The following is a 23,935-nucleotide window of genomic DNA, read 5'->3' on the forward strand; positions in this document are numbered from 1 at the left end:
GTCTGAGCCTGTCAGGATAACAGAGACTCCTCCTGTCAGCCATAGACAGTATAGAAAGCACAAGAGAGGGGCTGAGTCTGACAATCTGAAGCAACACAGACCTTTTCATGTGGCCTGTAAACATGTCAGGAATGAGCAAATTGATAGTGGCAAACATTTATAGAAACGTCCAATTCCTAAAGTGTTACAGTATTTGACAGCAGATTCTTATCTGATGTCTGAAATAGAATATTAGTAGAGATCTTTCCATTTTTCTGCATTCTTGTTACAGCCAGGTAAGGATTGAGGAGCATCTGTTGTTATTGTTTGTTTATTATTAATTATTATTATTATTATTTATTATTATCTAATGCAGTAGCACCCAGAGATGTCAGTCAGGTTGAAGTCCCATTTTGCTGGGTGCTATACAAACACATGGGGCTAGATTGTAAGTTCACAATGAGCACGGGGTGATGCGTGGCTGCACTGCCCAAGGAGCAGACCAGAGATCAAGTTGGGACTAATATTTGTTCAAGGCAGGAGATTCCTCAGGGCAGGAATTTCGGATATTTGCTCCTCTCTCGTTTCAACAGATGCCAAAGTAGTTAAGTCAGATGGGTGTCCCTGACCGATGGTGGGCAAGGACATGAGGCAATCTTAAAGATTTCATGCATTGACCAGTTAGCCTCTTCCTACTGCAAAATATTACTATGGGGCACCTAGGTGTCAAAACTGGGGTAGACAGTTAAACTGAAGACAAATCTGATATCTTGTTAAAACTGTAAGGGGAAGGAAACTAGGTAGGATGTAAAAACTGGAGTAAGAGTAGACCAGGACATTCCTAATTAGCACAAAGTACTGTGAGTGCTTCACTTGTGCAAAGCAGTCAGGCCATCTACAGGAAGAGCCCAAAGCTCTGCCATCTAATGATATCATTTTCCATGTAGGTGGCCCCCTTACATGGTTTGGTTTCAGAGTAATGTCCAACCTCCTGCAATGAAACATGTCCTGCTGGCAATGAAACATTATGAATAGCATTCAGTGCTATTTCCAGTGTCTCTGTAAGTTCTGTAGGTGCCTGCCCTGTAGAAGGACAAATGGGTTACGCTGATATTCCACTATGTCCCAGGGAGAGTTTTCTTTCCTTTCTGAAATGAATTTAACGTTGGTGAAAGTGCCCGGCTGGCAGCCCTGGAGACTGAAGAGTTGTATTTTCCCACAGAATAGGTGCAGTCTGGGCCACAACCTTGCAGCTTTCTCCATTATTCTCCATACGCTGCGAGGCCAAAACATTTCAACTCTGAGCTGAAGGAATTAACTCTAGCGCAAGAGGGGAGTTTGGTCTCCATAACCCATTCTGTACTTGGTCCCTTGGAAAGGGTTCTCAACAAGGAAATCAACTGGCCCCAGCTTGGAAGAGGTTTTGGTGCTCTGGATACCTGTTCACCTGAAAGTGGCTTGAGACCCACCACATAATTTCGCACAGGACAATAGGAGGTAATGAGAGTTCAAGACTTTTGTGCTAATTAGCTGTTGCATTAACCACAGAGCCTTACAAATTGAAACTGACTTTCAGAGCAGGTTCTGGATTTTGGGTGGCTGGGACCAATTCTGGTAAATCTTCCGCTCACTTCACAAAGGCCACTCCATCTTCCCTGTGTGCTTCCAAACCCTGATTCCAGGAAGCGTCATCAGTTCTCAGATTCAGGCTGCCTCACGCTCAGCAGTCTGACTGCTAGAAAATGGGCGTTGTCTTCTGCCCTACATCTCAGTACGCAGCCCCCAAACTGGCAGCATTACAGTGGGCGCTGTAACAAATTAGAAAGACTAAAACCTTGCAGTATGAGGCAGGTCATGACCCGTTTTCATAGGATATTATGCTGATGTAGCATTTAGATGTAGCTCTGCTCGATGCACAAGATACTTTCTCTTTTTCCACTTGCAATCAAGTTTCCATCGACAAGACCAGCCTTATATGCAAACAACTATGGGGGTCCCTGTGATTATAGACACCCATGCAAACCTCACAAACCATCTCGGTCTCTCCCTCCAGCAGTGGAACTGGATGGTGAGGCAATTCTCCATGTGATTTCTCCAGTGTCTTCAGGCCCTGTGGGTCAAAAACCCTGACAGGTCTCGTCTACAAAATATGGTAAAAATTTTCCTCTATGTCAGCCTTGCACAGTGTGGAAAATGGGCAGAGTTTTTCTATATCTGAATCAGGCCTAGAGTTGTTGCTCTTCTGACATCTGCAAAGGAACTGGCCTCTTTGATGGAGTCACATGCATCTCTCAGCAAAGGATCATCCCATCAAGAGACAAAGCAGCAGGTCAGACTTGATAATATTTTATCAATGGAATCTAAACAATTCCATTTTAGGAATTCCCAGGATCGCATGGAACTCACACACTTGTCTCCCCTAGCCCTGTTCACAATCTGGTATATTTCAGATGGGAAGAAGACAATTTTGTGATGGGAATAATCCTAAATGGTTTAATATAAGCAACAGTATGGATAACGAGGGCTCATGGTACATTGTCTTTGAAACGTTAATATAAGATGCCTTCTGGGCTGTTCACACTCTTTAGAGAAAGTTGTTACCAAGAAAAAACTCCTTTTAATGTAGAAGTTAAGATACAGCTTTCATAGATTTTAAGGGTAGACAGGACTATTGTGATCATATTGTCTGACCTCCTGCATAATACAATCCATTGGACTTTCTTGCATTAATTCCTGCTTCACATCCCATAGCAGTGGTTGAACTGGAGTGTATTTTTTTAGAAAAAAAACATGCACTCGTCATTAAAAAATTTCCAGTGATGAAAAATCCACCACAACCCTTGGTAAGTTGATCCAATGGTTAATTCCCCTCATTGTTAAAAATTGGTGCCTTAAGCATTTGCTCTATATATGGGAAAATATTGGCCTTAAAGAAAAGTAAAAGAAGATTTGAAATATAAAACTTCCAACTGCTCATGAGAAAAAATATCCTTTACGCCAAGTTGTCTAACAAATGCCTCCTTGGACAAAATAGCTCCATTAGTGGGGCAAAAGGTTTTTACCACTAACAGGCCCATGGATGGCTACCGCCCTTTGAAGCTCATCTTGTTCCACTTGTATTTCCCATATTGAGCTACCACAAGACTAGTTTTAGTAGCAGAGAATTGAGTGTATTAAAAAGCATTGTGGCTGGAATAGCAACGGTAACAGACTGATTTGATCATTGAGAAACCCATCCAAACATAATATCTGGCACTGCTCAGAGCGGAATGAAGCCTACATGAAGGCTCACATATGGCAGTGGTAAAGTGTATAATTTATAACTGATCTCCAGCCTGCCAGGGCTGTTTCAGGGACTCTGTGCTGCCTTTCTCAGAAGTGCATCCTAGGAGAAGGGAAAGTCCTTTCCCGAGACCAGAAATTATTGGAACTTGGAACGCTCTGGCCACTCCTCTCCTCACCCCGCCACTGATAACCCTCAGTGCTGGGACTGTGCAAGAAAGCATTGGAGGGCTGCGTATATTTGCTTTATGCTGCTTCTGCATTGGAGAAATACCCCTGGGGGACAGAGCCATCCTTTTATGGCCCCTGCATACCACCAGGCCAACATAAATAAGCTGTAACACAGGGAGGTACGTGACTCCAAACCTGCACCAACTTCATCATCATTTGGTGACATTTTTCATGTCAGCACTTTTAGGTAACAGGAATGGCTGCAAATTTGATGCACACATTCCTTGTTACCCTTAATTAAAAATTTCCTGACATACTTTACAGACATGGTCCTGAATGACACAACATACAAGAAAGTCCCTGCAGTGTGTAGGGCTGTTTCGGCAGTGTAGCTGGAACTCCGTGAAGGATTCATGCTGGATAGTTTATTTGGTGAATTTTGCCTTTTCTTGTATCCCTGGACAGACTGTGATGCTTTCAGGGAGATCCGTTATTTGGTATTATTCCTGGATAATTTCCATGAATGACTACTGGGCCTGTAGCTCCTTCCTGAGCAATATGTTGCATGTATTCACCACTTAACAGTTGAGTTGTTTTGAATGAACACCATTCAGGTCACATTGTGTGTCTGCATTCCCTGACTGGAGAATTTCATTCTTAGAATCCATTTACTGGTGCAAATACTAATGATTGGGAATTTAACATTTGCTTTCCATGAAGGTTCTGCAATATTTTTTTAAAATTTTCTTTTTCAGTGTAAATTCCTGATGATAGAGTATGCCCAGAAAGGGAATACAGAAGGGACAGGGCACAGTTAAGATTAATGTGTTTAAACCTTTGGACAAATATGCCTGGCCTTTTTTTTTTTTTTGCTCATCTCTATCCAAAGCTGTGTGTAGAAACGTCTGACGTCTGAAGTTATCAAGTCCAGTCCCCTGTGCTGAGGCAGGACCAAGTAAACCTAGACCATCCCTGACAGGTGTTTGTCCAACCTGTTCTTAAAAGTCTTCAATGATAGGGATTTCACAACCTCCCTTGGAGCTTAACTACCCTTGTCATTAGACAGTTTTTCCTAATATCTAAGTTAAATCTCCCTTTCTGCAGATTAAGCCCATTATTTTTCTTACCTTCAGAGGACACAGAGAACAAATTATCGTTGTTCTCTTTATAATAGCCCTTAACACATCTGAAGAATATCATCAGGTCACCCTTAGTCTGCTTTTCTCTAGACTAAACATGCCCAGGTTTTTTAACCTTTCCTCATAGATCAGATCTTCTAAACCTTTGATCACTTTTGTTGCTCTTCTCTGGATTTTTTCTAATTTGTCCACATCTTTCCTAAAGTGTGGGTGCCCAGAATTGGGCACAGTACTCCAGCTGAGACCTCATCAGTGCCAAGTGGATTAGGACAATTATCTCTCACATGTTTCATACAGCACTCCTGTTAAAACACCCCAGAATGACATTAGCCTTTTTCACAGCTGCATCACATTATTGACTGATATTCAATTTGTGATCCACTATAACCCCCAGTTTTTCAACAGTGCTGCTACCTAGTCAGTTATTCCCCATTTTGTAGTTGTGCATTTGATTTTTCCTTCCTAAGTGAAGTACTTTGCAGTTATCTTTATTGAAATTCATCTAACTGAATTCAGACAAATTTTCCATGTTTTTTTTAGTTCTAATCCTGTCCATTGAAATGCCACCTCTCCCAGCTTGGTGTCATTTGCAAAATGTATACGCATACTCACCATTCCATTATCCAAGTCATTAATGAAAATATTGAATAGTACTGGATCCGGGATTGACCATCTCAGTTTGATAATTACTTTTTGAGTATGGTCTTTCAACCAATTGGACATCCACCTTATAGTAATTTCATCTAAACCACATTTCCCTAGTTTGCTTCTGAGAATGTCATGTGGGACTGTGTCAAAAGCCTCACTAAAATCAAGATATATTACCTCTACTGCTTCCCCTCCATCCACTAGCTCAGTGACCCTGTCAAAGAAGGAAACTAGGTTGGTTTGGCATGATTTGTTCTTGACAAATCCATACTGGCTATTCCTTATAACCCTACTATCTTCTGGGTGCTTACAAATGGATTGGTTACGAGAGTGCCGGTATCTTTCCACATGTACACTCCATTCCTACTCAATGGGCTCTATAAAAACTAATTACTCAGGGCATAATCCATTGGCCACTGAAATAAATGAAAAGGTGCTCCGGATCTTCAGTGGGATTGGATCAGGTCCATACATGACCCTTATTTATCTTTGCAAACCTCATTGACTTTAGTGGGATTGCACCATTTTAGGAAAGGGCTAATTTGACACCTAGTCAGAGAGAGGGGCTGGAGACTCCATGAAGTCCACTAGGAACTTTGCTATAGCCATTGATATTACATGAAAGTTGCTTGGATTCTGTGGTGATGGACAATGGTCTGAAACCCTAAGATAGTGCAACCAAGCTTTTATAAAGCAAGCACTCATCACCTGTACAGCCTGTTATTTACCCGAGACATAGAACTTGATGCTTCTCTCCTCTTTGCCAATCTTGTTTGAGGCCACACAGTAGTAGATCCCCGATGCATTGCTATTTTCTGTAGTCAGCTTGCTTATGATCTGCCAAGAAAGGAAGAAAAAGAAAGGGGTTTGTTTTTATTGGGTCCATAGAGTGTGGGGGCGGGGAAGGGCTATAAATGCTGTAGATGAAAATGTCATATTTTATGGTAGAAAAAGGACAATTAGCAAAGGAATCCCTATTAATGAATGAAGCCCAACACAAGTCAGATGTTTCTTTCCCATCCCCCTTTATCTCAGACCAGTCAGTTCACTTCCCTTGCCCACTTCCAGCAACCCCTCTCCTTTCCTCCCACCCCAGACAAACAGGACTTCTGTTTGCAGCATTCGTGTGGGACATAGACCCAAAGCGAGGGACACAAAAGAAAAATTCATAGAAGAACCTGAAAATACAGGGAGCTTCACTTATTCAGCGTCAATAATTTTTTCCACAACGTCACATGAATGATTCTTTATTTCTGCTGTAAATAATTTTCAACAAGATGAAAGGACGCCAAACTTTGTGTGGACAGTAGGTAACTTTTAACCTAAAAATGAGCGATGACCCTTGAAATGAGGGACATTTGAGAGTTATGCTTCGCAGTGATATTCCACTGGGGTAGGAAAATACCTGGCCCTGTCTCTGAGGGCGTTTAGCTTGTTCTTGTGGGGATTCCTGGGGTCAGAGGCTGCCTCAATGCAACAGGCCTCTCCTCTGACCCCGAGGAAAATACCAGAACTTGTGAAATGTAGAAGATGTTAGCAGAAAACCCAGAAGACATTTCCAGCCTTGCTGTCACCACACTGGATTTCAAATGTAGGGAACTCTTTCGGCAGCGGCGGGGAAGAACTTCTTTCAGCGGCTCAGTTGGAGCTGTGGGCCACGTTTAAGTCCATTCTTATTCCCTTGTGTTTTAAGAGATCTCTCCATACCACCTCACTTTGATACATGCCCTGCAGAACAAACTGATTACTTCATGGCTCTGGATCATCCCATCATGATGCAACATCACAATATCCTGGAGAAATGTCAGCAGACCCCATCTTATTTCTGGACACTTCATTGGTACTACTAAGCAAGGTGCCTAACCCATCACAAGTGAGATGCTCCTGCAAGATTACTTTGCATTTCACTGGTGTTTTTCATCTGAGGGTCTCAAAACACACATTTGGAACAAATATCTCTGTCCTTGAAGTTCCTTTTAACAAGTTGGAGAGCCAGAAATTATAATGTTCCCTGGCCAGTTATCCTTATCTCACAGGCCTTTGATGTGTGGAAAAGCATCTCAGGATTTTCTTTTTAATATCCTAAGCTAAATGCACACAAGACATTCCTTTTTCCTCATAAAGCTTCACCTTGCCTGTGGTTGGAACAGGATGGGATGGATTTTCAGTGAGTTGTTTAAGATTTTCTGAGCTTTGGTGCTTTAAATCCTGTAGGGAAATGAGATTCAAAGGTTTGATCCCATGTGAATTTTAAATTTCACTTCAGCAGAAGAACAAATAAATGAAAAAGGGTCTTTGTTTCTCATAATGTGCTGCAGTTAAGCAAGAATAGGGGGAAAAGCCAGTTTCGAGGTGAGGATGCAGAGGAAATAAACCCAGTTCCCCTGGCCTCCAACACAGAGTGGGTAGTAAGCCCCCAAGAGCTACCACTGTACTTCATTTCTGATGTGTAGACAGCCATTTCATGGGAACAGAATCATACCAAAGAAAGAGCATTTTTATGCATTTTTTTTAGCAGTTCCCCCCGGCTACAATAATGGCCCTGATTCTGCAAGATACTTGAGCACACGACTAATCCTCTTGATTTAACATTAAACACTTGCTTAAGTATCTTGCTGAACCAGGACCAATGCCATCCACATCATTATCAGAGCTTATATTTATATAGGGTTTTTTAGTCTCCCAAACTACATGTACTGGAATTGTTTCAGTCAGGACTGCGAGTTGGCAACCTCTGGGATGAAACTGGACAGCTGTTCAATAGCTCATCGTCTCACTGTGTGTCAGTTCTGCCCCAGAAACCAAGGAGAATACTTTGTACTCAATTAAAATGGCAAGGGGCAGGTTACAGATAGGCAGAACGTAATTATCCATAGTGGTATCTGGGCAAGAGCAACAAGGGAAACAATTCTCTGCTTGTGAAAACTGCCATGAGATCTTACTGTCCAGTTGCTGGTCAAGAATACAGGATTTTAAAAATTGGGTCTACATCCCAAGGAAAGGCCCTTATAGCAGGGAAAGGAGAAGAGAAAATGACTAGATTCAATTCACCAGAGGACATGTCCTGCAGATCTAATTTATCAAGGAAGTGTTTATAAATGAAGGTGATGGGGAGGGATGGGGAAGCATTCCCCATTCCTCCAATTTGGGGGTATTTCTTGAGAAAAAACTTACTGAATGAAGATCAGAGAATAACAGAGTTCCTTGTTTGCATATACTGCTCTCAGATACCTTGGTGATTAGTGTAGTATACTCACCTAGATATGGCAGATTAGTGTCTTGTTTTAGAATGGGCACTTCAGGAAGCCCTCCAAAAAGTGTCTTTCACAACAGCAGCATTCATCAGTGAAATGCACAGGCTTTCAGTGGGGGAAATGAAGGATTCAAAGTGATTTTATTTTAATAAGATGAATCCCTTGAAACCATTATGCACCAGCCTTTCTCTCTAGCTTTATGCTCCTGGGTAAATCCCTGAGATCAGGAGTCCAATTATCTTTGCAGCATGTTAATCTCAGTTGCCAGACTGCCCTAATCTTGTTTCAGTTTCCAATAAAACAATGCTCTGGAACACACAAATATTCCACCCGAGGTGTCAACCAGTTTGCACAACTCCCTCAACCCTACCCCTAGTAAAATCAAACAAGTTTGTCTTTCATGCAGCAAAAATATACCAGGCTGAATCTGAACAGAGTGGTTAGGGAAGCCAGCACTCAGATCTGCTTTTGAAGTGACTGTGGACAAACTCAGCAAACTGGTTCCATAGACAAGTAACCCAGATGGTAAAAAAATATATTTCATACACAATGCAGATGTTTCCATAGATGGTCATTAGCTGTTATTCTAGATGGTTAGAAAAAACCCAGGTTGAACAAACATCACCTCCATTAAATATGTCTGTGCTTGGCCATGAACCCACAGGTGAAGATTAGGGGACTGTGCCCATCCCTTTTGAATTAAAATAATGTTAATGCACAAGAAAAGTGTGCAAAAGAGGGTGACTGTGGGCAGTGGAATGAATCTGAGCAAATGAAAACATAAGGATAACATAGTCCTACTGGTGAGGTCTATTTGATTGGAGGCATCTCTGAAGTGAAGTGGAGAAGACCTATCACCTGGGACACTTAAAATGGAACTGAGGAAGAAGCACTGATGGATATTGTGATGGAATGATCCTACATTGGTTGCAGTGAAGAGCTAAATGATCCAGTGAGTCTCCTCCCTCTCTTAGTTTCTACACTTAATGTAGACAGGCATAGACAGACCTGGAAAATTGGGCCAGGAGTAGAAATGTCCAGGCCATGTTGTCATTTGCCGGATCCAAACTTACCCTATTTTACTCTGGACAAATCTTTTCATAGAGAACACAATATTCTCTGCTGAGTGTTAATGACTGCATTGAAATCAAATCCGCAGTTACTTTGAAATTACACAAGTTTGTAGTGAAGTTATCACTGATGAAAGGTGACAACTTGACACTTGGGAGACTGTAGTCTTCTATTTTCCCCTATAGCAGCCTACAGAAGGGCAGTTCAAGCTGTCCCGACGCATTGCTCCTTGCTAGCGTATTCCAGCCATGACTGGCAATTCAGCTATGTGTCCAATCCTTTGTTCCTCTACTGAGACTGCTAATAAATTAATTAGAGACAAGGTATTGCAATGGTAGTTGTATTCTGGATACTTTTCTAGCGGGAGTTGGATTGAACCCCCCTCCCCACCTCACTCAATCAATCAATCATTACATAGAGGCTGCAAACTGCCCTTCAGAGAAGAACAATTTCTGATTGCTGGGCTGGGCTGGCTTCGAATCCATGACACAGATGGTTTCATTGCTCCTTACATAATCTCTGGGCCACCCAGTCCCTCTTGTCCCAGTGAAGCATAATTAACTAATAAATAATTAATTAACCTCAATTTAAAACCCACCAATAAAAGAGATAGAAGTGGTCGCTGAATAGCCGCTAAGGCAAGTAACAAGAAGTCACAGCTAGAAAAAATGATAGGACTGGAATAGTTCAATACATTCCACATGTTTAACTGTGTAAAGTTCCTGCACCGATTAAAGAAAAAAAAAAGCAGCAGCTATTTTAGAGGCAGCCAAGATGCATTCCACAGTCACACAACATGAGTGTCCTAAGACATTTTGTAGCAAGTCCAGTGTAGCTCGCCTTTTTCTTTAAGCTAGAAAAAGTTGGAGCCAAGACAAATAAATAAGTTTTTCTACTCTTTGTTTTCAGTTCCTTGGTCTCATCCCTCCCTCTTCTGGCTCTAGTTAACAATTCTTCTCTTTCACTCCATTAGCTACGTGTGGGCGAGGATGAGGAAGAGAGAAAGTGGGTGGAAAAGTGATCAGCTGTCTAACTCTGGCAGCGCTGGGAAGGAGATGGCTGGAGGAAGATTAAATTAGCAGGAATTTCACTAGAAATCCTGCAAAGAATATATTTAAATAGCTCCTTATTTAAGTACTCGGATGGCAATGGTATCATACTTGTATTTCATTGTTCAACCGACTATTCCTGACAGTTTTCAGTCAGATCTTAGCATGTAAACATTTAAAAGCTGATAAAGCAAGGTGTGAGGACGTGTGATTAGATAAGGGGTAAGGGAGTCGACTGAAGACTGCTGGGTTCTGCTCTCAGCTCTATGACTGATTAGCTCTGGGTCCTTGGGCAAGTCATTTAACTTTTCTGTGCCTCAGTTTCCCTGTAAAACGAAGAGAATACTTACCTACCTCACAGGGGTGTTGGGAGGCTTACTGTTTGTAAAGCGCAAAGAGATCCTCAGATGAAAGGTACTGAATAAGCACAACATATTATTATCATGTCTATAAACCAAACAAACCTTACTGGTGTTTTATGCATCATGTGGTTGTTTTGCTTACATTTGAGGACCTTTCGTATAAAATACTCTGTACCAAACTCTACCGTTGGCCACTCTCCCTGGGGCCCACAATCATGTTTTATTTGGAAAATGACTGAATGGTACAGCATTGCTTTAAAAGGCTGGCAGGCTATTGGTGCGTCTGGGAAATCCCACCAGGTTAATTAGCAGCTGCCATTTAGAATCCTGTCGTTCCATCTGAGGAGCAAGGGAGCCAATGCTGTTTGCACTAGGCATGAACAATCACCATAGGCACTATGGTCGCATCTTTGGTTCCACCTCTGCTATGAATAAACTAGGCTGGGCCTGGTCCTAGAGCTGACGGGCAGGGGACTGACTGTGCCTGGAGCATTTCCATATCCCTGGAGCATCCCTAGCAATCCCTATGCTTTGCAGGAGTAGCAAGATTGCTTTCGCCTCTCAGCCGGGGGTTCACAAACACATGAACCCAAAGTGGACAGGATGGTCCTTGGCATGGGTCCTTGGAGCTCACCAGGCACCCTGGAAAGAAAGCTAAGACATTGAAAGGGATGGTGCAGCCGACCCACTGCCCAGTACACTGGAGAGCTCAGGCAGGGCCTGTGCCACTTTGTATGTCCTCTGCATACGCCAGAGCCTAAATGGCATGATTTGCTTCCTGGACTTAGGATGCCTTATCTAGAAAACAGGGGTGTGACTGCTCACCGGGCCCTGCTAAACAGACAAACCTGCTGCTATTTTTGGAAGCTCTTTTGAAACATGCACACGCATGGGGAGATATTTTTTAGTTGTTGTTCACCTTTCTCCAGCTGATAAACTGCCCGGATGCTTGAATCCTGTCTAGTGTACCCCAGGCATTGTACTTCTTTCCTCCAGGGAAGTTTAAATCTGGTGTTTTCTGGTGGAGCTACTTAACCACCCCTAGTTCCTTCTGATTCACCAGCAGATAAAATCATAAGGCTCCCCACAAAAAACCCCACCTCCAAGCAGCAGCATGAACAGGGCAAACCAACCAATCATATTCTGAGCCATATGTACGTGTGAGAGAGTAAAAAATAGCAAGGTCCATGGATAATTCAATCCTTGTTTCTGTGGGTCTTTTCTATGACCTATTCTCCCAAGTTCAGAGCAATACAATTAGTTTTATAATGGGAAGCAGTATTAAAGCAGTATTATCCCAGCATCTTTCAACCCAGATGGCAAATCTCAAAGCAGTTTACACCCTAGGAGATATTTCACCTGGCACTAAAATGCTGCCACCTCTGGCAGCTGCTTAACCGTTTAAGACAGGAAGTGAAGACTCCAGTATCCAACCAAAACAGCAGGGAGAAATTGGGTTGGCAGAACATAAATTGCCCAAATAGGAATTAATGCTCCGGTTCTTGTGACATATGCCGAGGTGTCCACGATAGCCACACATTATTCCTTAAGGCTGAAACTCACTCATGAGTCATCGGTCTTTGGGCAAGGAACTTCACCGAGGCAGAGGATGAATTTTCCCCACCCATCTGTGAAAAAGAATAAAAACTATAGGCGTACCTCCCAGAAGGCTAACGTGAGACTTCTCTGATTTCTGTGCACAAGACACTGAGAGATCCTTGCAAGGTATTCTGAGATGGTTGGACATCTCCACTGAAAAATGTCACCTCCAGCAGCAAAGATATCCTCCAGCACCTCGGTGGGGGGTTCATACTGACCCAGGGAAAACTCAGGGCTTACAAAAAAAAAAAAAAAAAAAGGCAGTAGTGCCACCAAAGTTCAAAACTCAGTGCACTTGACAGAGAGCAAAATTCTGGTTCTAGGATAGCAGCCCCAGGAATTTATGGGGGGGGGATGGTGTCCGCATTTTCAGCAGTCAGGTTCCTCAAATATTAGTGCGGTGCTTTAAAAAAGTCACTGTACAAATATGCATCTCTGCAGGTCTTTGAGAGCCTGAAATGGAGGGAGTCTGAGACAGAGAGTGAAGTGCTGGAGACTGGGGAAAATTCGCCCTCCCCTTTGCAGGACTTCAGCTATAGTAGGACAGGCTCAAGTCATACAGGAAAAATAACCAATCTCAGCTAATCCCGCTTCATAACACAGTCAATAAAAGCCAGGTTAACCCAGTCTCCAACATCTTTATTATTTCATCTGGCTAGTCAAATGCAGATGAATTACTTGCTAGGACATGGTGGGAATGGATTGGTCTATTTCCTGTCTGTTTCATTTCTGGTGGGAATAACCACTGAGAAAAACAAGGAAAAGTCTGAAGGCTACAGGATTTCGTCAGTGTCTTTTTAAAATGATATTCTACTATCTAAAAGCTTCATTTAACTCAGCACAGATAGCTATGGACTTCAGAAAGGGGGAGGGTGGGGTTGTCCACAACGTAAGCAGGCAGAGTGCTGAAATTTAGATTCATGTTACCTCGTTTTATTAATAAGAATAAATCTTAATCAAGTCACAGTTATTAGGAAAAACAACAGAATGCCTTTATAACCAACAGGCCAGGGGGATATGAAAAGGAATGACCGTATCATAAATTGTAAAATTATATCATTTATAAAGATACCTTTTAATGACAGTTGAATAATGGAATACTTAGATGCGTATGTACAAAGGGTGTGTGCTGAGGGGCACTGAAGGTTTGGGAATGCATGAACACTTCAGCAAGACAGTGATCTAGAAAAAGCAACAAACGCCAGAAAAGGCTACTGCAACCTGGGATCAAACAGCTGCAAAATTGTTTTTAAAATCCCAAAGGAACAAAACGGTTTGTGTTGCAGAGAAGTTACTTGCAGAGAGAACAAGAGGAGCCATGTTTAGAAAAATAAATTTGTGTGGAGGAGACTGGACCTATGTATCTAAGGTACTTATACAATAGTACCTGAGCACTTCACAATCTCTATATAGCTATCTTCACAGCACCCCGTCAGAGAGGCAACTGCTATTGCCAGTTGGGGAACTGATGCACAGAGACACTTGCCTAAGTTTAGTTCCTTAACCACTGGACCATCCTGCCACTGACTGTTTCAAGAGAGAGATAGGGCCAAAGAGCCTTCTGCTTCTAGTTCACTATTCTGAACCCTACTTAATGATGAGCCATGGTTGATCAGAAGCTTACGTGAACTGAGGTATCAGTCTCAGCCCATGGTTACTGGACAGATGTCATCATTAAAGAAGGCACCTTTTGTCAGTGGACTCAGGAAGGCAAAGACTGAATGAGTCACAGAAACCATACTAGATGTGGTCTGTTCTGGGCAGGGTTGCGGGAAGAAATTTGCCCTGTGCTGCCCATGCTATTCCTGTTCTGAGGAAGACTTCGATGCTGCCAGTCAAGCACTTTTCACCAGCATAAAATATCTACGGTGCTTTTCAGACCCAAACACTTCAAACTGTTGCCCTTATCCTGCAATCAGTTCCATATGGGGCAACACTTACTGGTGCTATTGAAGTCAAAGGGGTTCTGCACAGCCACTGGGGGGTGAGAGGGGAGGGTGTTCAACAGCCTGGTTTTGACAGCAAACTTGGAGTCTGCAATACCAGACTAATATTAATGAAGTGCAGCCTCCTCTAGAACAGAGAGCAACAGCCAATGAGCACATACCAGTAGGGGGGAAGGGAAATTTTATCCAGGGAAACTGGGTCAAATCTGTGCTCTTACCAAAAGTTCCATGGGCCAGCTAGACTTTACATCAGAGCGCTAGGCACTGTGTACATTCAGTAATAATAACAGGGCCTACATGGAGCAGACAGAAATAGGCAGACACAGAGGATGCATAGAAGTCAATTTCTCAAGCTCAGAAAGCTGAAATGAGCTCATGGAAAGAAAACGTGTCTGAACTTATTTGAGTTGGACATGTGGTACTTCTTCTCTCTCTTGTCTGGTAGATTAATAACCACTAAAGCTCTGCAAAATGATCACCTTCCACTTGATCCATTTTCATCGGTAGGATTACTTTTTGTGATTCGTTCGCAAGAATTTGCAGTTTGGGGGAAGGGTAAAGCATTGCAGCTTTGGGCAGAGAAGGCAGCCTGAGGCTGAAATTCCAGAAACAATTTGTCAGATATTTGCCCTTGGCAAAAATGTGCCAGGTTTCCATCTGAAAATCGTTTTGGGGAGGGAAAATGGGAGGCGATGGTATGTGTGTATGTTGGGCGTTGGTCTTTTTTTGTGGCAAACAAAATACAATAAAATAGTGGTTTTCATGTGGCAACGTTTTAGTCATCCCAGCCTGATACAGAAATCAGCCGCTGCGGATGAAAGGCTGGTGGAGAGGGGATTTTACAACTGTTGCAGGAATTGCAAGGCATCGTATTTGCACCGTGGCTTTTTAAACTGATTTGCAAACACATAAGAGCCTCTGGACACAGATGGGTCTGTTTCATGCTCGTGCGGAGTCTGATTTTCCTCTCACACTGGTTTCACAGCGCCATGCGCTGCAATGGAATTATTCCTTCATTACACTGCTGTGAAGGGAGATGGAGACTGGGAGCTCATCAGACCTGACATGGTTGGTGGCCCTGAGAACCACAAAAGCCAGGGACCTGAATACCTTACAAAGGAAAAACCCTTGTGGGTATAAGCTGCTGTTATCTAAAGAGAAAGTGATTGTTGTCAACTGCCAGAAGAGGCCAAGAGAGGTTTCCATGGTCTAATTTTCCATAAAATACAGCAGGCCAGGTTTGGAATGATCTCTCTGCCCCTTGGTAAGCTGGGTCAATAGCCCCTACTCATATGCCTCTTTCAGCAACTGTTAAGATTCTTTACAAGCAACTGGGACTTTCTATTTTCAGAGTTCTGCTTTAAATTAATTTCCGTGAGAAAGACCAGATGGCAGAGGACTTGCTCCGTCAGGGTGCTGATCTCGTCGGTCCCAGTCCAGGGACGCAATGAAACACACGCATATCTTTAAGCGTGTGAGTTACCCCATAGAGTTAACCTTGTGCTTTAGTTCTTTGCTGGATCAGGACCACACAGCGAAGCATCTTGCAGATTTGAGCCCCAGTACACCTGGTGCATCTCCACACCTGCCCCTGAACAAACATAACCATGGCACTGCCTGGAGACCCACAAACATCCATATCTATAATGACTAAGGGTCAAACATGTTGGAGCCACACCATGGTGCATGGGTCAGAAGACTACAGCTGCAAAGCAGAACGTTTGCAGCAATCACCCTGGACATGCATAAAAGGTGCCACATAGTTCTCTGAAATGGTCCCGTTTGTGGCATTAAGGCCCAGGCCCAAGAGGAACTGTGGGAGGTAATTGTGTCTCCTGGAGCTGCCAAGCATACACAGGAAGCATGTCACTGTGCCAGCTCTGGAGGTGTGCCGCATGCAGTTCATGGGCAGCCAGCTCTGCTACCCAGTGCACACAGACAGGTGTTTATGGTCTTACCTCCTCCCACCTGTTGTGGAGTTGCTGGTGCCCCCGGGGGATTTGCAAACAACCACAACTTCAGCGGAGGTCAGTGGGAGCTGCAGGTGCTCAGAATCTCTGAAAATCAGGCCCAAGTTGTCTTGCATTGGGCACCCCGAGAATGGATGAATCCAAAAGTAAAGGGCTCTTAGGAAAATGTAGGTGTCGAGGTTGTTGTTATCAATAATAACTAAGAATGCTGCCGTCTCTCACATGTGTTCTGTGAGCAGGTTTGCAAAGCGCATTCCAGATCCAAAGTGCTTTGCGAGTGAGAAGCATTTTGAGGAGCGGAGAGCTGGGTTCTATTCACAGGCCCCCTCTTGTGCAGAGCACTCTTTACACTTTCTCAGGACTGAGAGAGACTGAAAGGTTTCTGACCCACATGTCTTTGGAGAGTTTTAAACAGGGGTAAGTGACATCATTGCCAGAGTCTAATGTTCATAAACCACAACGTTTTGAAAACAATCCCAGGCGGGCTGTGGAATTTAAAGCATGTTAGAGGGAAGTCAGTGCTTGAGAAAGTCAGGGAGAGTACTCTGTGATTGCAGCAGCTCCTCTAAGAAACCCATGCTTATCCCCGGACATACCTTTCTTTTATCTCCATGCATTATGTACTTCTCATCAATGCTCTCGATTTTGTTGCCTGTGCTCAGGTCTGCCTCACTGATGTTTTTCTGAATGACAATTCTTTGCCCTCGGTGTCTGCAGCTGGAGGTGGAAAAGGGAGGATGAAATTGAAAAATACACATTTATTGTACACGGTGTATATAGGAAACATTCAAACAGAGGTGGTCTTTGCCTGTACCAATGATCCTGGACTCCTTGAAAACTATTGATGATAACAGACTGATGAAGATTTCTGTCTCCTAGTGGAAATGACCATCGCTACATCGCAAAAGCATTTTGGGGGCATGTTTAAATTTGGTTTAAACGTTGATCCAGCTAAATCATTTTCCGATGTGGCTTAAACCAGCCAGATCATGTGTCTAAACTGTGAACTCTAGGTTAGAATACAATAAGAACAATGTGTTTGTAACAAATCATATTCATAGGTTAGAACGTGGTTTAATCCCATTCACGTCTGGTCAAACTATGTTAGAGATCGGGTTAGCTTCAACATGGTTTTCAACACACACCTAAAGACCAGGGCAGAAGGAGTGTTGGTAATGAGATATTCCACAATTAGGAGACAAATATCAGCATTTTGCCACCAATGAAAACCCCCCAGGTGTCTAAGAACTGCAAGGGATGTTTCTACAAACCGAGGCCTTCAGACTAATAGACTATCCTGAACGTGTGTGTGGCACTCTATCTAAGGTACTTATATAGCTCTATTTAGTGTCACAAGAATGCTGTAGGGTAGGGCAGCAATATACTCCTCATTTTATAGATGGGGAACTGAGGCACCGAGAAGCTAAGTGACTGGCCTAAGGTTATACAGGAAGGCTGTGTTGGATCAGGGAACTAAACCAATGTCTCCATGTCCCAGGCTAGTGCGGCCTTCATAGGAAACTCCACTACACTCTTCAGGAAACAGGAAAAGACCAAGAGGGTGGGGGTAATTATATCAAATCACAGTAGTGTAATTTGCAAAACAGGAGTTACACCTGTAGATCATTATAGTCACAGCTCATTAAGGGTATCAGACACTTCCTGCATATTCTGAAATTCAGAACCCCACTCATTCAAACAGTGGGAAGTGAATGATGGCTTTTTATATCCCTACTTAGAAAAGCCAAGTAGGATAAGCAATTGCAGGGAAAGGGATCGGAATGGGTGCATATTAAGACAACAGAGGAAAAAGAAGTGGAGGTTCGAAAATTAATTCAATATGTTTGCATACATTCAAAAAACACTAATGTAATTTTGGGGTGTATAAATGGGAACGTTGTATATAAGACACAGGAGATAATTGTCCCATTGCTAGACAACACTGGTGAGGCCTCAGCTGGAGTGTTGTGTCCAATTCTGGGTGACGTGCTTTAGGAAAGATGTGGACAAATTGGAGAGAGTCCAGAGGAAAGCAACAAACGCAATAAAAGGTTTAGAAAAACTGACCTATGAGGAAAAGTTAAAAGAAAATGAGCACGTTTAATCTCGAGAAAAGAAGACTAAGGGTGACCTGACAATAGACTTCAACTGTGTTAAGGGCTGTTTTAAAGAGGACAGTGAATCAATAGTTCTCCACATCCACTGAAGGTAGGACAAGAAGTAATGGGCTTAATTGGCAGCAAGGAAGATTTAAATTAGATATTAGGAAAAAATTTCTAACCATAAGGGTAGTTAAGTTCTAGAACAGGCTTCCAAGGGAGGTTGTGGAAGCTCCATCATTGCAGGTTTTGAAAACAGGTTGGACAAGCACCTGTTAGGGATGGCCTAGTTTTACTTGGTTCTGCTCAGTGCAGGGGGTTGAACTAGATGACCTCTCGAGGTCCCTTCCAGTTCTACATTTCTATGATTGATGATATTAGACAAATACAGAGCAGGGCAAGTTCCTTATAGTTCTTATTAGTCCTGAAGTTCCATCGCAGATAGCACTCTTTGGAGGGTTTGATGGCTCAGGGGACTGGTATCTGTGCTGGGCTTAGGGATCTTTTCATTTCATAGTTGTCACTTTAAATCCAGCCTAGGATGGAAGTGAATGGAAATTGTTACAATGTGACTGATGGCTGGGTAGTGAATTCAGTTTAGATTCTAAGACACAGGTGTCTACATTACAAAGTCAACAACTTGACAGAAATCTGCCCCCTTGTTAGCAGTTTCAGCAAAGATTCCAAGGTTTGGATGATCAAGGAGTCTGAACTTCTGTCCTCAGTCTTAGAGGCCATTGCACCAAAATAGGGTTATAGAAGGTAAAACTCATGTAAAATAGATGTGGCTTGATTTTCAGAGTACAGCATACCCGTAAAGCCCATTGATTTTCTTAAGAGTTGTGGGTGCTGCACTTGTGACAATCAGGCTCTCAGTACCTAAGACCTCCTCTGTAACGTGTACATTGGAGAAGCTGTATTTTTTCTAGGAGATCACAAGACATACTTTGGATCAATAAATCTTTACTAATATTGGTGTCTTCATCCAGCGCAGTCTGCTATGAATAGGTGCCTTGTGCGACTTCCTACAAGTAACAATTCCCTCTTAAGGCTGCGTAAGGCAGGCACTCAAAGGAAATAAGTCAAATCACAGCTAGACTTGGAGTGAACAATGACTGCACATTGGGACTCCAACTACAGTAGTGAGAGAGAGAAGGAGAGGAAATGACTCCGAGACACCACCAGGAAATGAGGGAGGGCGGGGTGTGTGTCATTTCCCACAGGAATCCTCCTACAGCTTGTGCTGAGGAGAGATAAGATTGCCTCCGAGGCCAGCAGAGGTAGACACCACTCTGCAATTGTATTTAAATTGATAAGATCAGCGACTGAATGGCTCAGGGAATTGGGAATAGGGTTATGCAAGGTTTTTTGCTTCCGGGTTACTGGTCTGAATCTGGTGCAGGTTGGCAGGAATGCCCTGACTTACTCACACAATGTTCCTGCTGTTGGTAATATGCTACAAAATAAAATGCAGGGAAACGTACTTTGAGTGTGGAATCTCATGAATGGTAATCTCACCCTAGATGCAGGGTTGCAGAAGATCTCAGATGAGCTCGTGTGACCTCCATCAGGATGCGTGATACATTACCCTGCAGTATTCCCTTTCTAGTCTTATCTAAGCCTTTGCTAAATAGCTTCAGCGATGGTACCTTGAATACCTACCATGGAAGCCTCGTGCAATACCTAAGTGCTCTAACAAAGGTCTGTAAATTCCCAGCTGTTGTTTTATTCCTGGAGGGGCAGTGTGTCTGCTGGCCAAATGCTAAACCAATTACCAGGCTGCCCTTCACATTCTCATATGGGTGGACACAGGACTGCTGCTGATGCTTGAATCTTGGGACCCTGTCCCAAGTAACCCAATGGGTAGTTTCCCTTTGGTAGCAGCTGCACTAAAATGACCGTGTCTGGGAGCTGCTGTTTGTGATCTGTCCATGTGCAGTGGCCAGACACCAGACACGCCCTTGAAAAAGAGTTGAAACTGCAGCCACAGTTTCAAACATTTTCCACTGCTGCTCTTCAAATGACAGCAGAAAAAAAGAGCCACACAGCACATTTCTCTCCTTATTCCCAGATCTGCCTTTATCTTTGAGGTGGAAAACCTGACTCTAGCCTTCTCACTGCAGAACAAGAGGTTAAAGTGCAACTGGAGTTGTTATGTTTGGCTCCTGTATTTCCCTTTGGTGCTTACCCCGGGTCTCACTCACCATTCAGATCTGAGCTGAGGCGTCTCCCCGCAGACTACTTTGCTAATATCTCAACAGGAACAAAGGAAACTTCTATTTGTCTAAAGAATCCTCATGAAGCATCACGTGTTTAACTCGCTTAGTTCCTGTTTGCTGGATTCTGACCTGCCAGCTTTCTTCTGCTTCTGCAAACTCTAATGCTGCCTTCCAGTTCTTTAGCAAATAAATGTTCACAGCAAGGCACTCAGCCTTTTGCTGCACCTTGCAATGTTATGTAATATAGAGGTTGATGTGGGTGGGTGACTACCCGAAGTGAACTGCAGAAGATGGCTCCTGAGGTTCAGGTTAGACACATGGAACTCATGTTAAATTGAACCTAAATCTTTGAAAGTTGTGTCCATCAATAGCCCCTGAAGGGATTAAAAAGGGGATCTTTTCTCTGTACTTGCTTGATTTCTACACTGAAAGAGAATAAACATTTCCTTCAGATCTGCCCTTGCTGATCTCTCACACAAATCTGCCATTCTCTTATCAACTGACCATGTATTTTTCATCCAAGGATGCACAGTGAAAAAATTCCAGCTAAATCAAAGGGGCATTGTCAGGTTAAAGAGAATCTAGTCTAAACCTGTTACACAAAAATGACATGTCACCATTCTGACTGTAAAAGATGACATAAAATGGGTGTAATTTACAGCCAGAGCAGTGTAAAATGGCCTTAGTGTAATTGATATCGAAATATCTATCAAACAAGCATGTTTCCTTAGCTCTGTTACTAATAACCCAGTAGACTACTACAGCTGAACACATTTTCAAAATCCAATTGACTTTTTACTATTTGTTTATTTTTTGCGCTTCTATTTCTTGGCTCAAACTATGCAAACAGAAATGCAAAAAATAGAATTAGTTTCATCTTAGTTGCAGCATTAAGAAGTTGGTGGAGATCAGATCCAATTATCATAATGGCCTCTTTTGGCCCTAAAAATCTACAAATCTTGTGCATTGCAAGCTCTGCAGGGGAATGGTTATTTGTTTTTAAAGCAGCTGTTTCCATTGGAATTTAAAGACGTGTGAACTTTTCTATCAGTCGCAGGTATTCGTAGAAGTTTATTTTTATAAAACCTACATTTTTAGTAAAATGTGACTTGTGAGTGACCTTTCAAGGCAATTAGTCATGTCTGCCTTAATTAAAGAAAGCACGATGCAAGATTCTTGCCCCATATTGTATTATTATATCGCATGGAAGTGTTAATGGAGATATATGGTCTTCCTCTTCCAGATCATTAATCTGAATCTTGTTTGGTTTCATAGCAACCTTCTGCTGTTTGGTGATCTGCAACCATCTGAGTTGTTTGGTGTCAGAACAGTTGCTAGTGGACAGATGTCCAAAACAGAGAACCCATTACCACAACTGGCATTAGAGACGTGGCCTTGCTGCCATTTGAGTGAATGACTAACTCCCGTTTGTTTCAACAGCGCAACATCAGGCATTTTACCAACCCTCTGGAAATAAGGATTGAATAAGCCTAATAAAGTGGATCTCTCCAGGTCAGGGTTCAGAAAAAGTAATGGGGATCTACAGGGGAAGCCTGCACTGTGGCTGTCCATGCTGTGGACAGATAACTTCAGTCTCCAAGGATTCTCTGCTGCCCTTGACTTGTCCTTTGAAAAGTCTAAAGAAAAAGCACTGGTGTTATACCCAAACTTTAAGGTCTTTCAATTCAGAGATGTCCAAGTGTATTGGTAAGAGGATTTCTCAGAAAAAGAAACAAATTATTCATAAGCAGCTCATCCTGAGATGACAGCCACATGAGTGTGCACTTACAGCATGTCTTCAGGGCTGCATGGCTCCCATTCCCATGTGATCGTGGGGTCAGGAGTCCCACTCGCAGTGCACTGAAGACTCTGGGTGCTTCCTAGGCCCACTTGCACGACCTTGTCAAAGTCTGTCTCCTTTTCATAGATTTTGGGTTTATCTAAAAAAAAAAAAAAAAAACAAAGCAACCCATAAAGTGAGGTGACAAATATTGCCCATCCATAAAGCTGGAGCAGAGTCGTCAGCTTGGCGTTCCTGATTTCCATGGAAGTGTATGTAGCTGTAACCATGAGGATGCATAAAGATAAAGAGAATCATCCAGGAATGGTAAAGAAATGAGATGGGTGCATGGTGACTAGTGATAACGAAAAGGTTCCCACACAAAATGTATACAGTCACTAGCCTCAATGTTTCATGAGATTTTAGAAAACGTGTAAACTCCACCACATTAATCCTATCTGCCTTCAAATGGCATGAACGTTAGACGTCTCCCGGATAAAGCTACAAAGTGAAATTCTCATTGACTTTAATAGGCACCTGATTAGGTTGTTACAGATTGTTTCCTTATCCTCTAGGCAGAATCTGATGATCTCTCCTAGTTCTTATACCCTGCTGCCCAGACTTCTGATGTCAGTGGTTTAAGAGAATCTTATCAAACAGCTGGTGGCTTGGAACAGGGTTATCATTGTTCTGGGTCTCTCCAGAGTCTTTGTAACATAGTCATTTTGATTTGGACACCTTGCCTTCCTCCTTCGTTATCTTGTACCATGCACAGGACAAAAGGGAGATGAAAGGAGAGCAGGGGATTGCAAAATGGGTGCTGCTCATGTGACAGAAGGCAACTATAGAACGGTGTTAAGAAATTCTCGCCACTAGCAAAAACCATTAAACAAAGCCATTTGGGTTCACCAAAAAAGCAAAATATTTCCTAATTTTTCTTTGAATTTTTTTTTTTAAGGAAAAAAATAGATTCTTTCGTTGGTAGAAAATTGTCATTTTGCCATCATGTGCCCTCAGAATATGAAAAATTCCTCTTTGGAGCCAAGCTGAAAACAACTCCTGATTTTGAGATTTTGGTGTAGTGTTGAGGTTCCTGGAATGCTCAGAAACGTCTCTCAATCCACATGCAGAAACATGCAGGGTCTCAACAATTTCAGCAGCAGTAAGAGCAAAAAGTTTATTATACCAACATGTGAAACACTTTCACCAGAATTTTGGAAACAAGACTTCGGATCATACTAAGTGAGGAGTGAACACCAAAACATTTGGATAAGCATCCAAAATTTTGGCAGCTTATTTGAACTTTATTAAAGACTCTTGCATCTGCAGAGCTGAGACCCTCTTTTGCAAACTTTACACATGTGAAT

The 23,935-nt window shown here is 42.7% G+C and overlaps 1 protein-coding gene across 3 annotated transcripts in view; it reads right to left on the bottom strand.

Moving 5' to 3' along the window:
* The window catches only part of LOC137153177 (vascular endothelial growth factor receptor kdr-like), a 168,116-nt gene that overhangs the window by 51,357 nt on the left and 92,824 nt on the right, over positions 1-23,935 (bottom strand). For all 3 annotated transcript variants that reach the window (XM_067548279.1, XM_067548280.1, XM_067548281.1), the window contains 3 exons: positions 22,578-22,728; positions 17,067-17,187; positions 5,948-6,056 (listed from right to left, as the gene is read on the bottom strand). In XM_067548279.1, coding sequence (XP_067404380.1) covers positions 5,948-6,056; positions 17,067-17,187; positions 22,578-22,728 — 381 coding nt within the window. The remainder of the gene's footprint in view (positions 1-5,947; positions 6,057-17,066; positions 17,188-22,577; positions 22,729-23,935) is intronic.

This window comes from Emydura macquarii, unplaced genomic scaffold, assembly GCF_026122565.2.
Source record: "Emydura macquarii macquarii isolate MOO-44397 ecotype Brisbane River unplaced genomic scaffold, CSIRO-AGI_Emac_v2 contig_1253, whole genome shotgun sequence".
Classification (NCBI taxonomy): domain Eukaryota; kingdom Metazoa; phylum Chordata; order Testudines; family Chelidae; genus Emydura; species Emydura macquarii.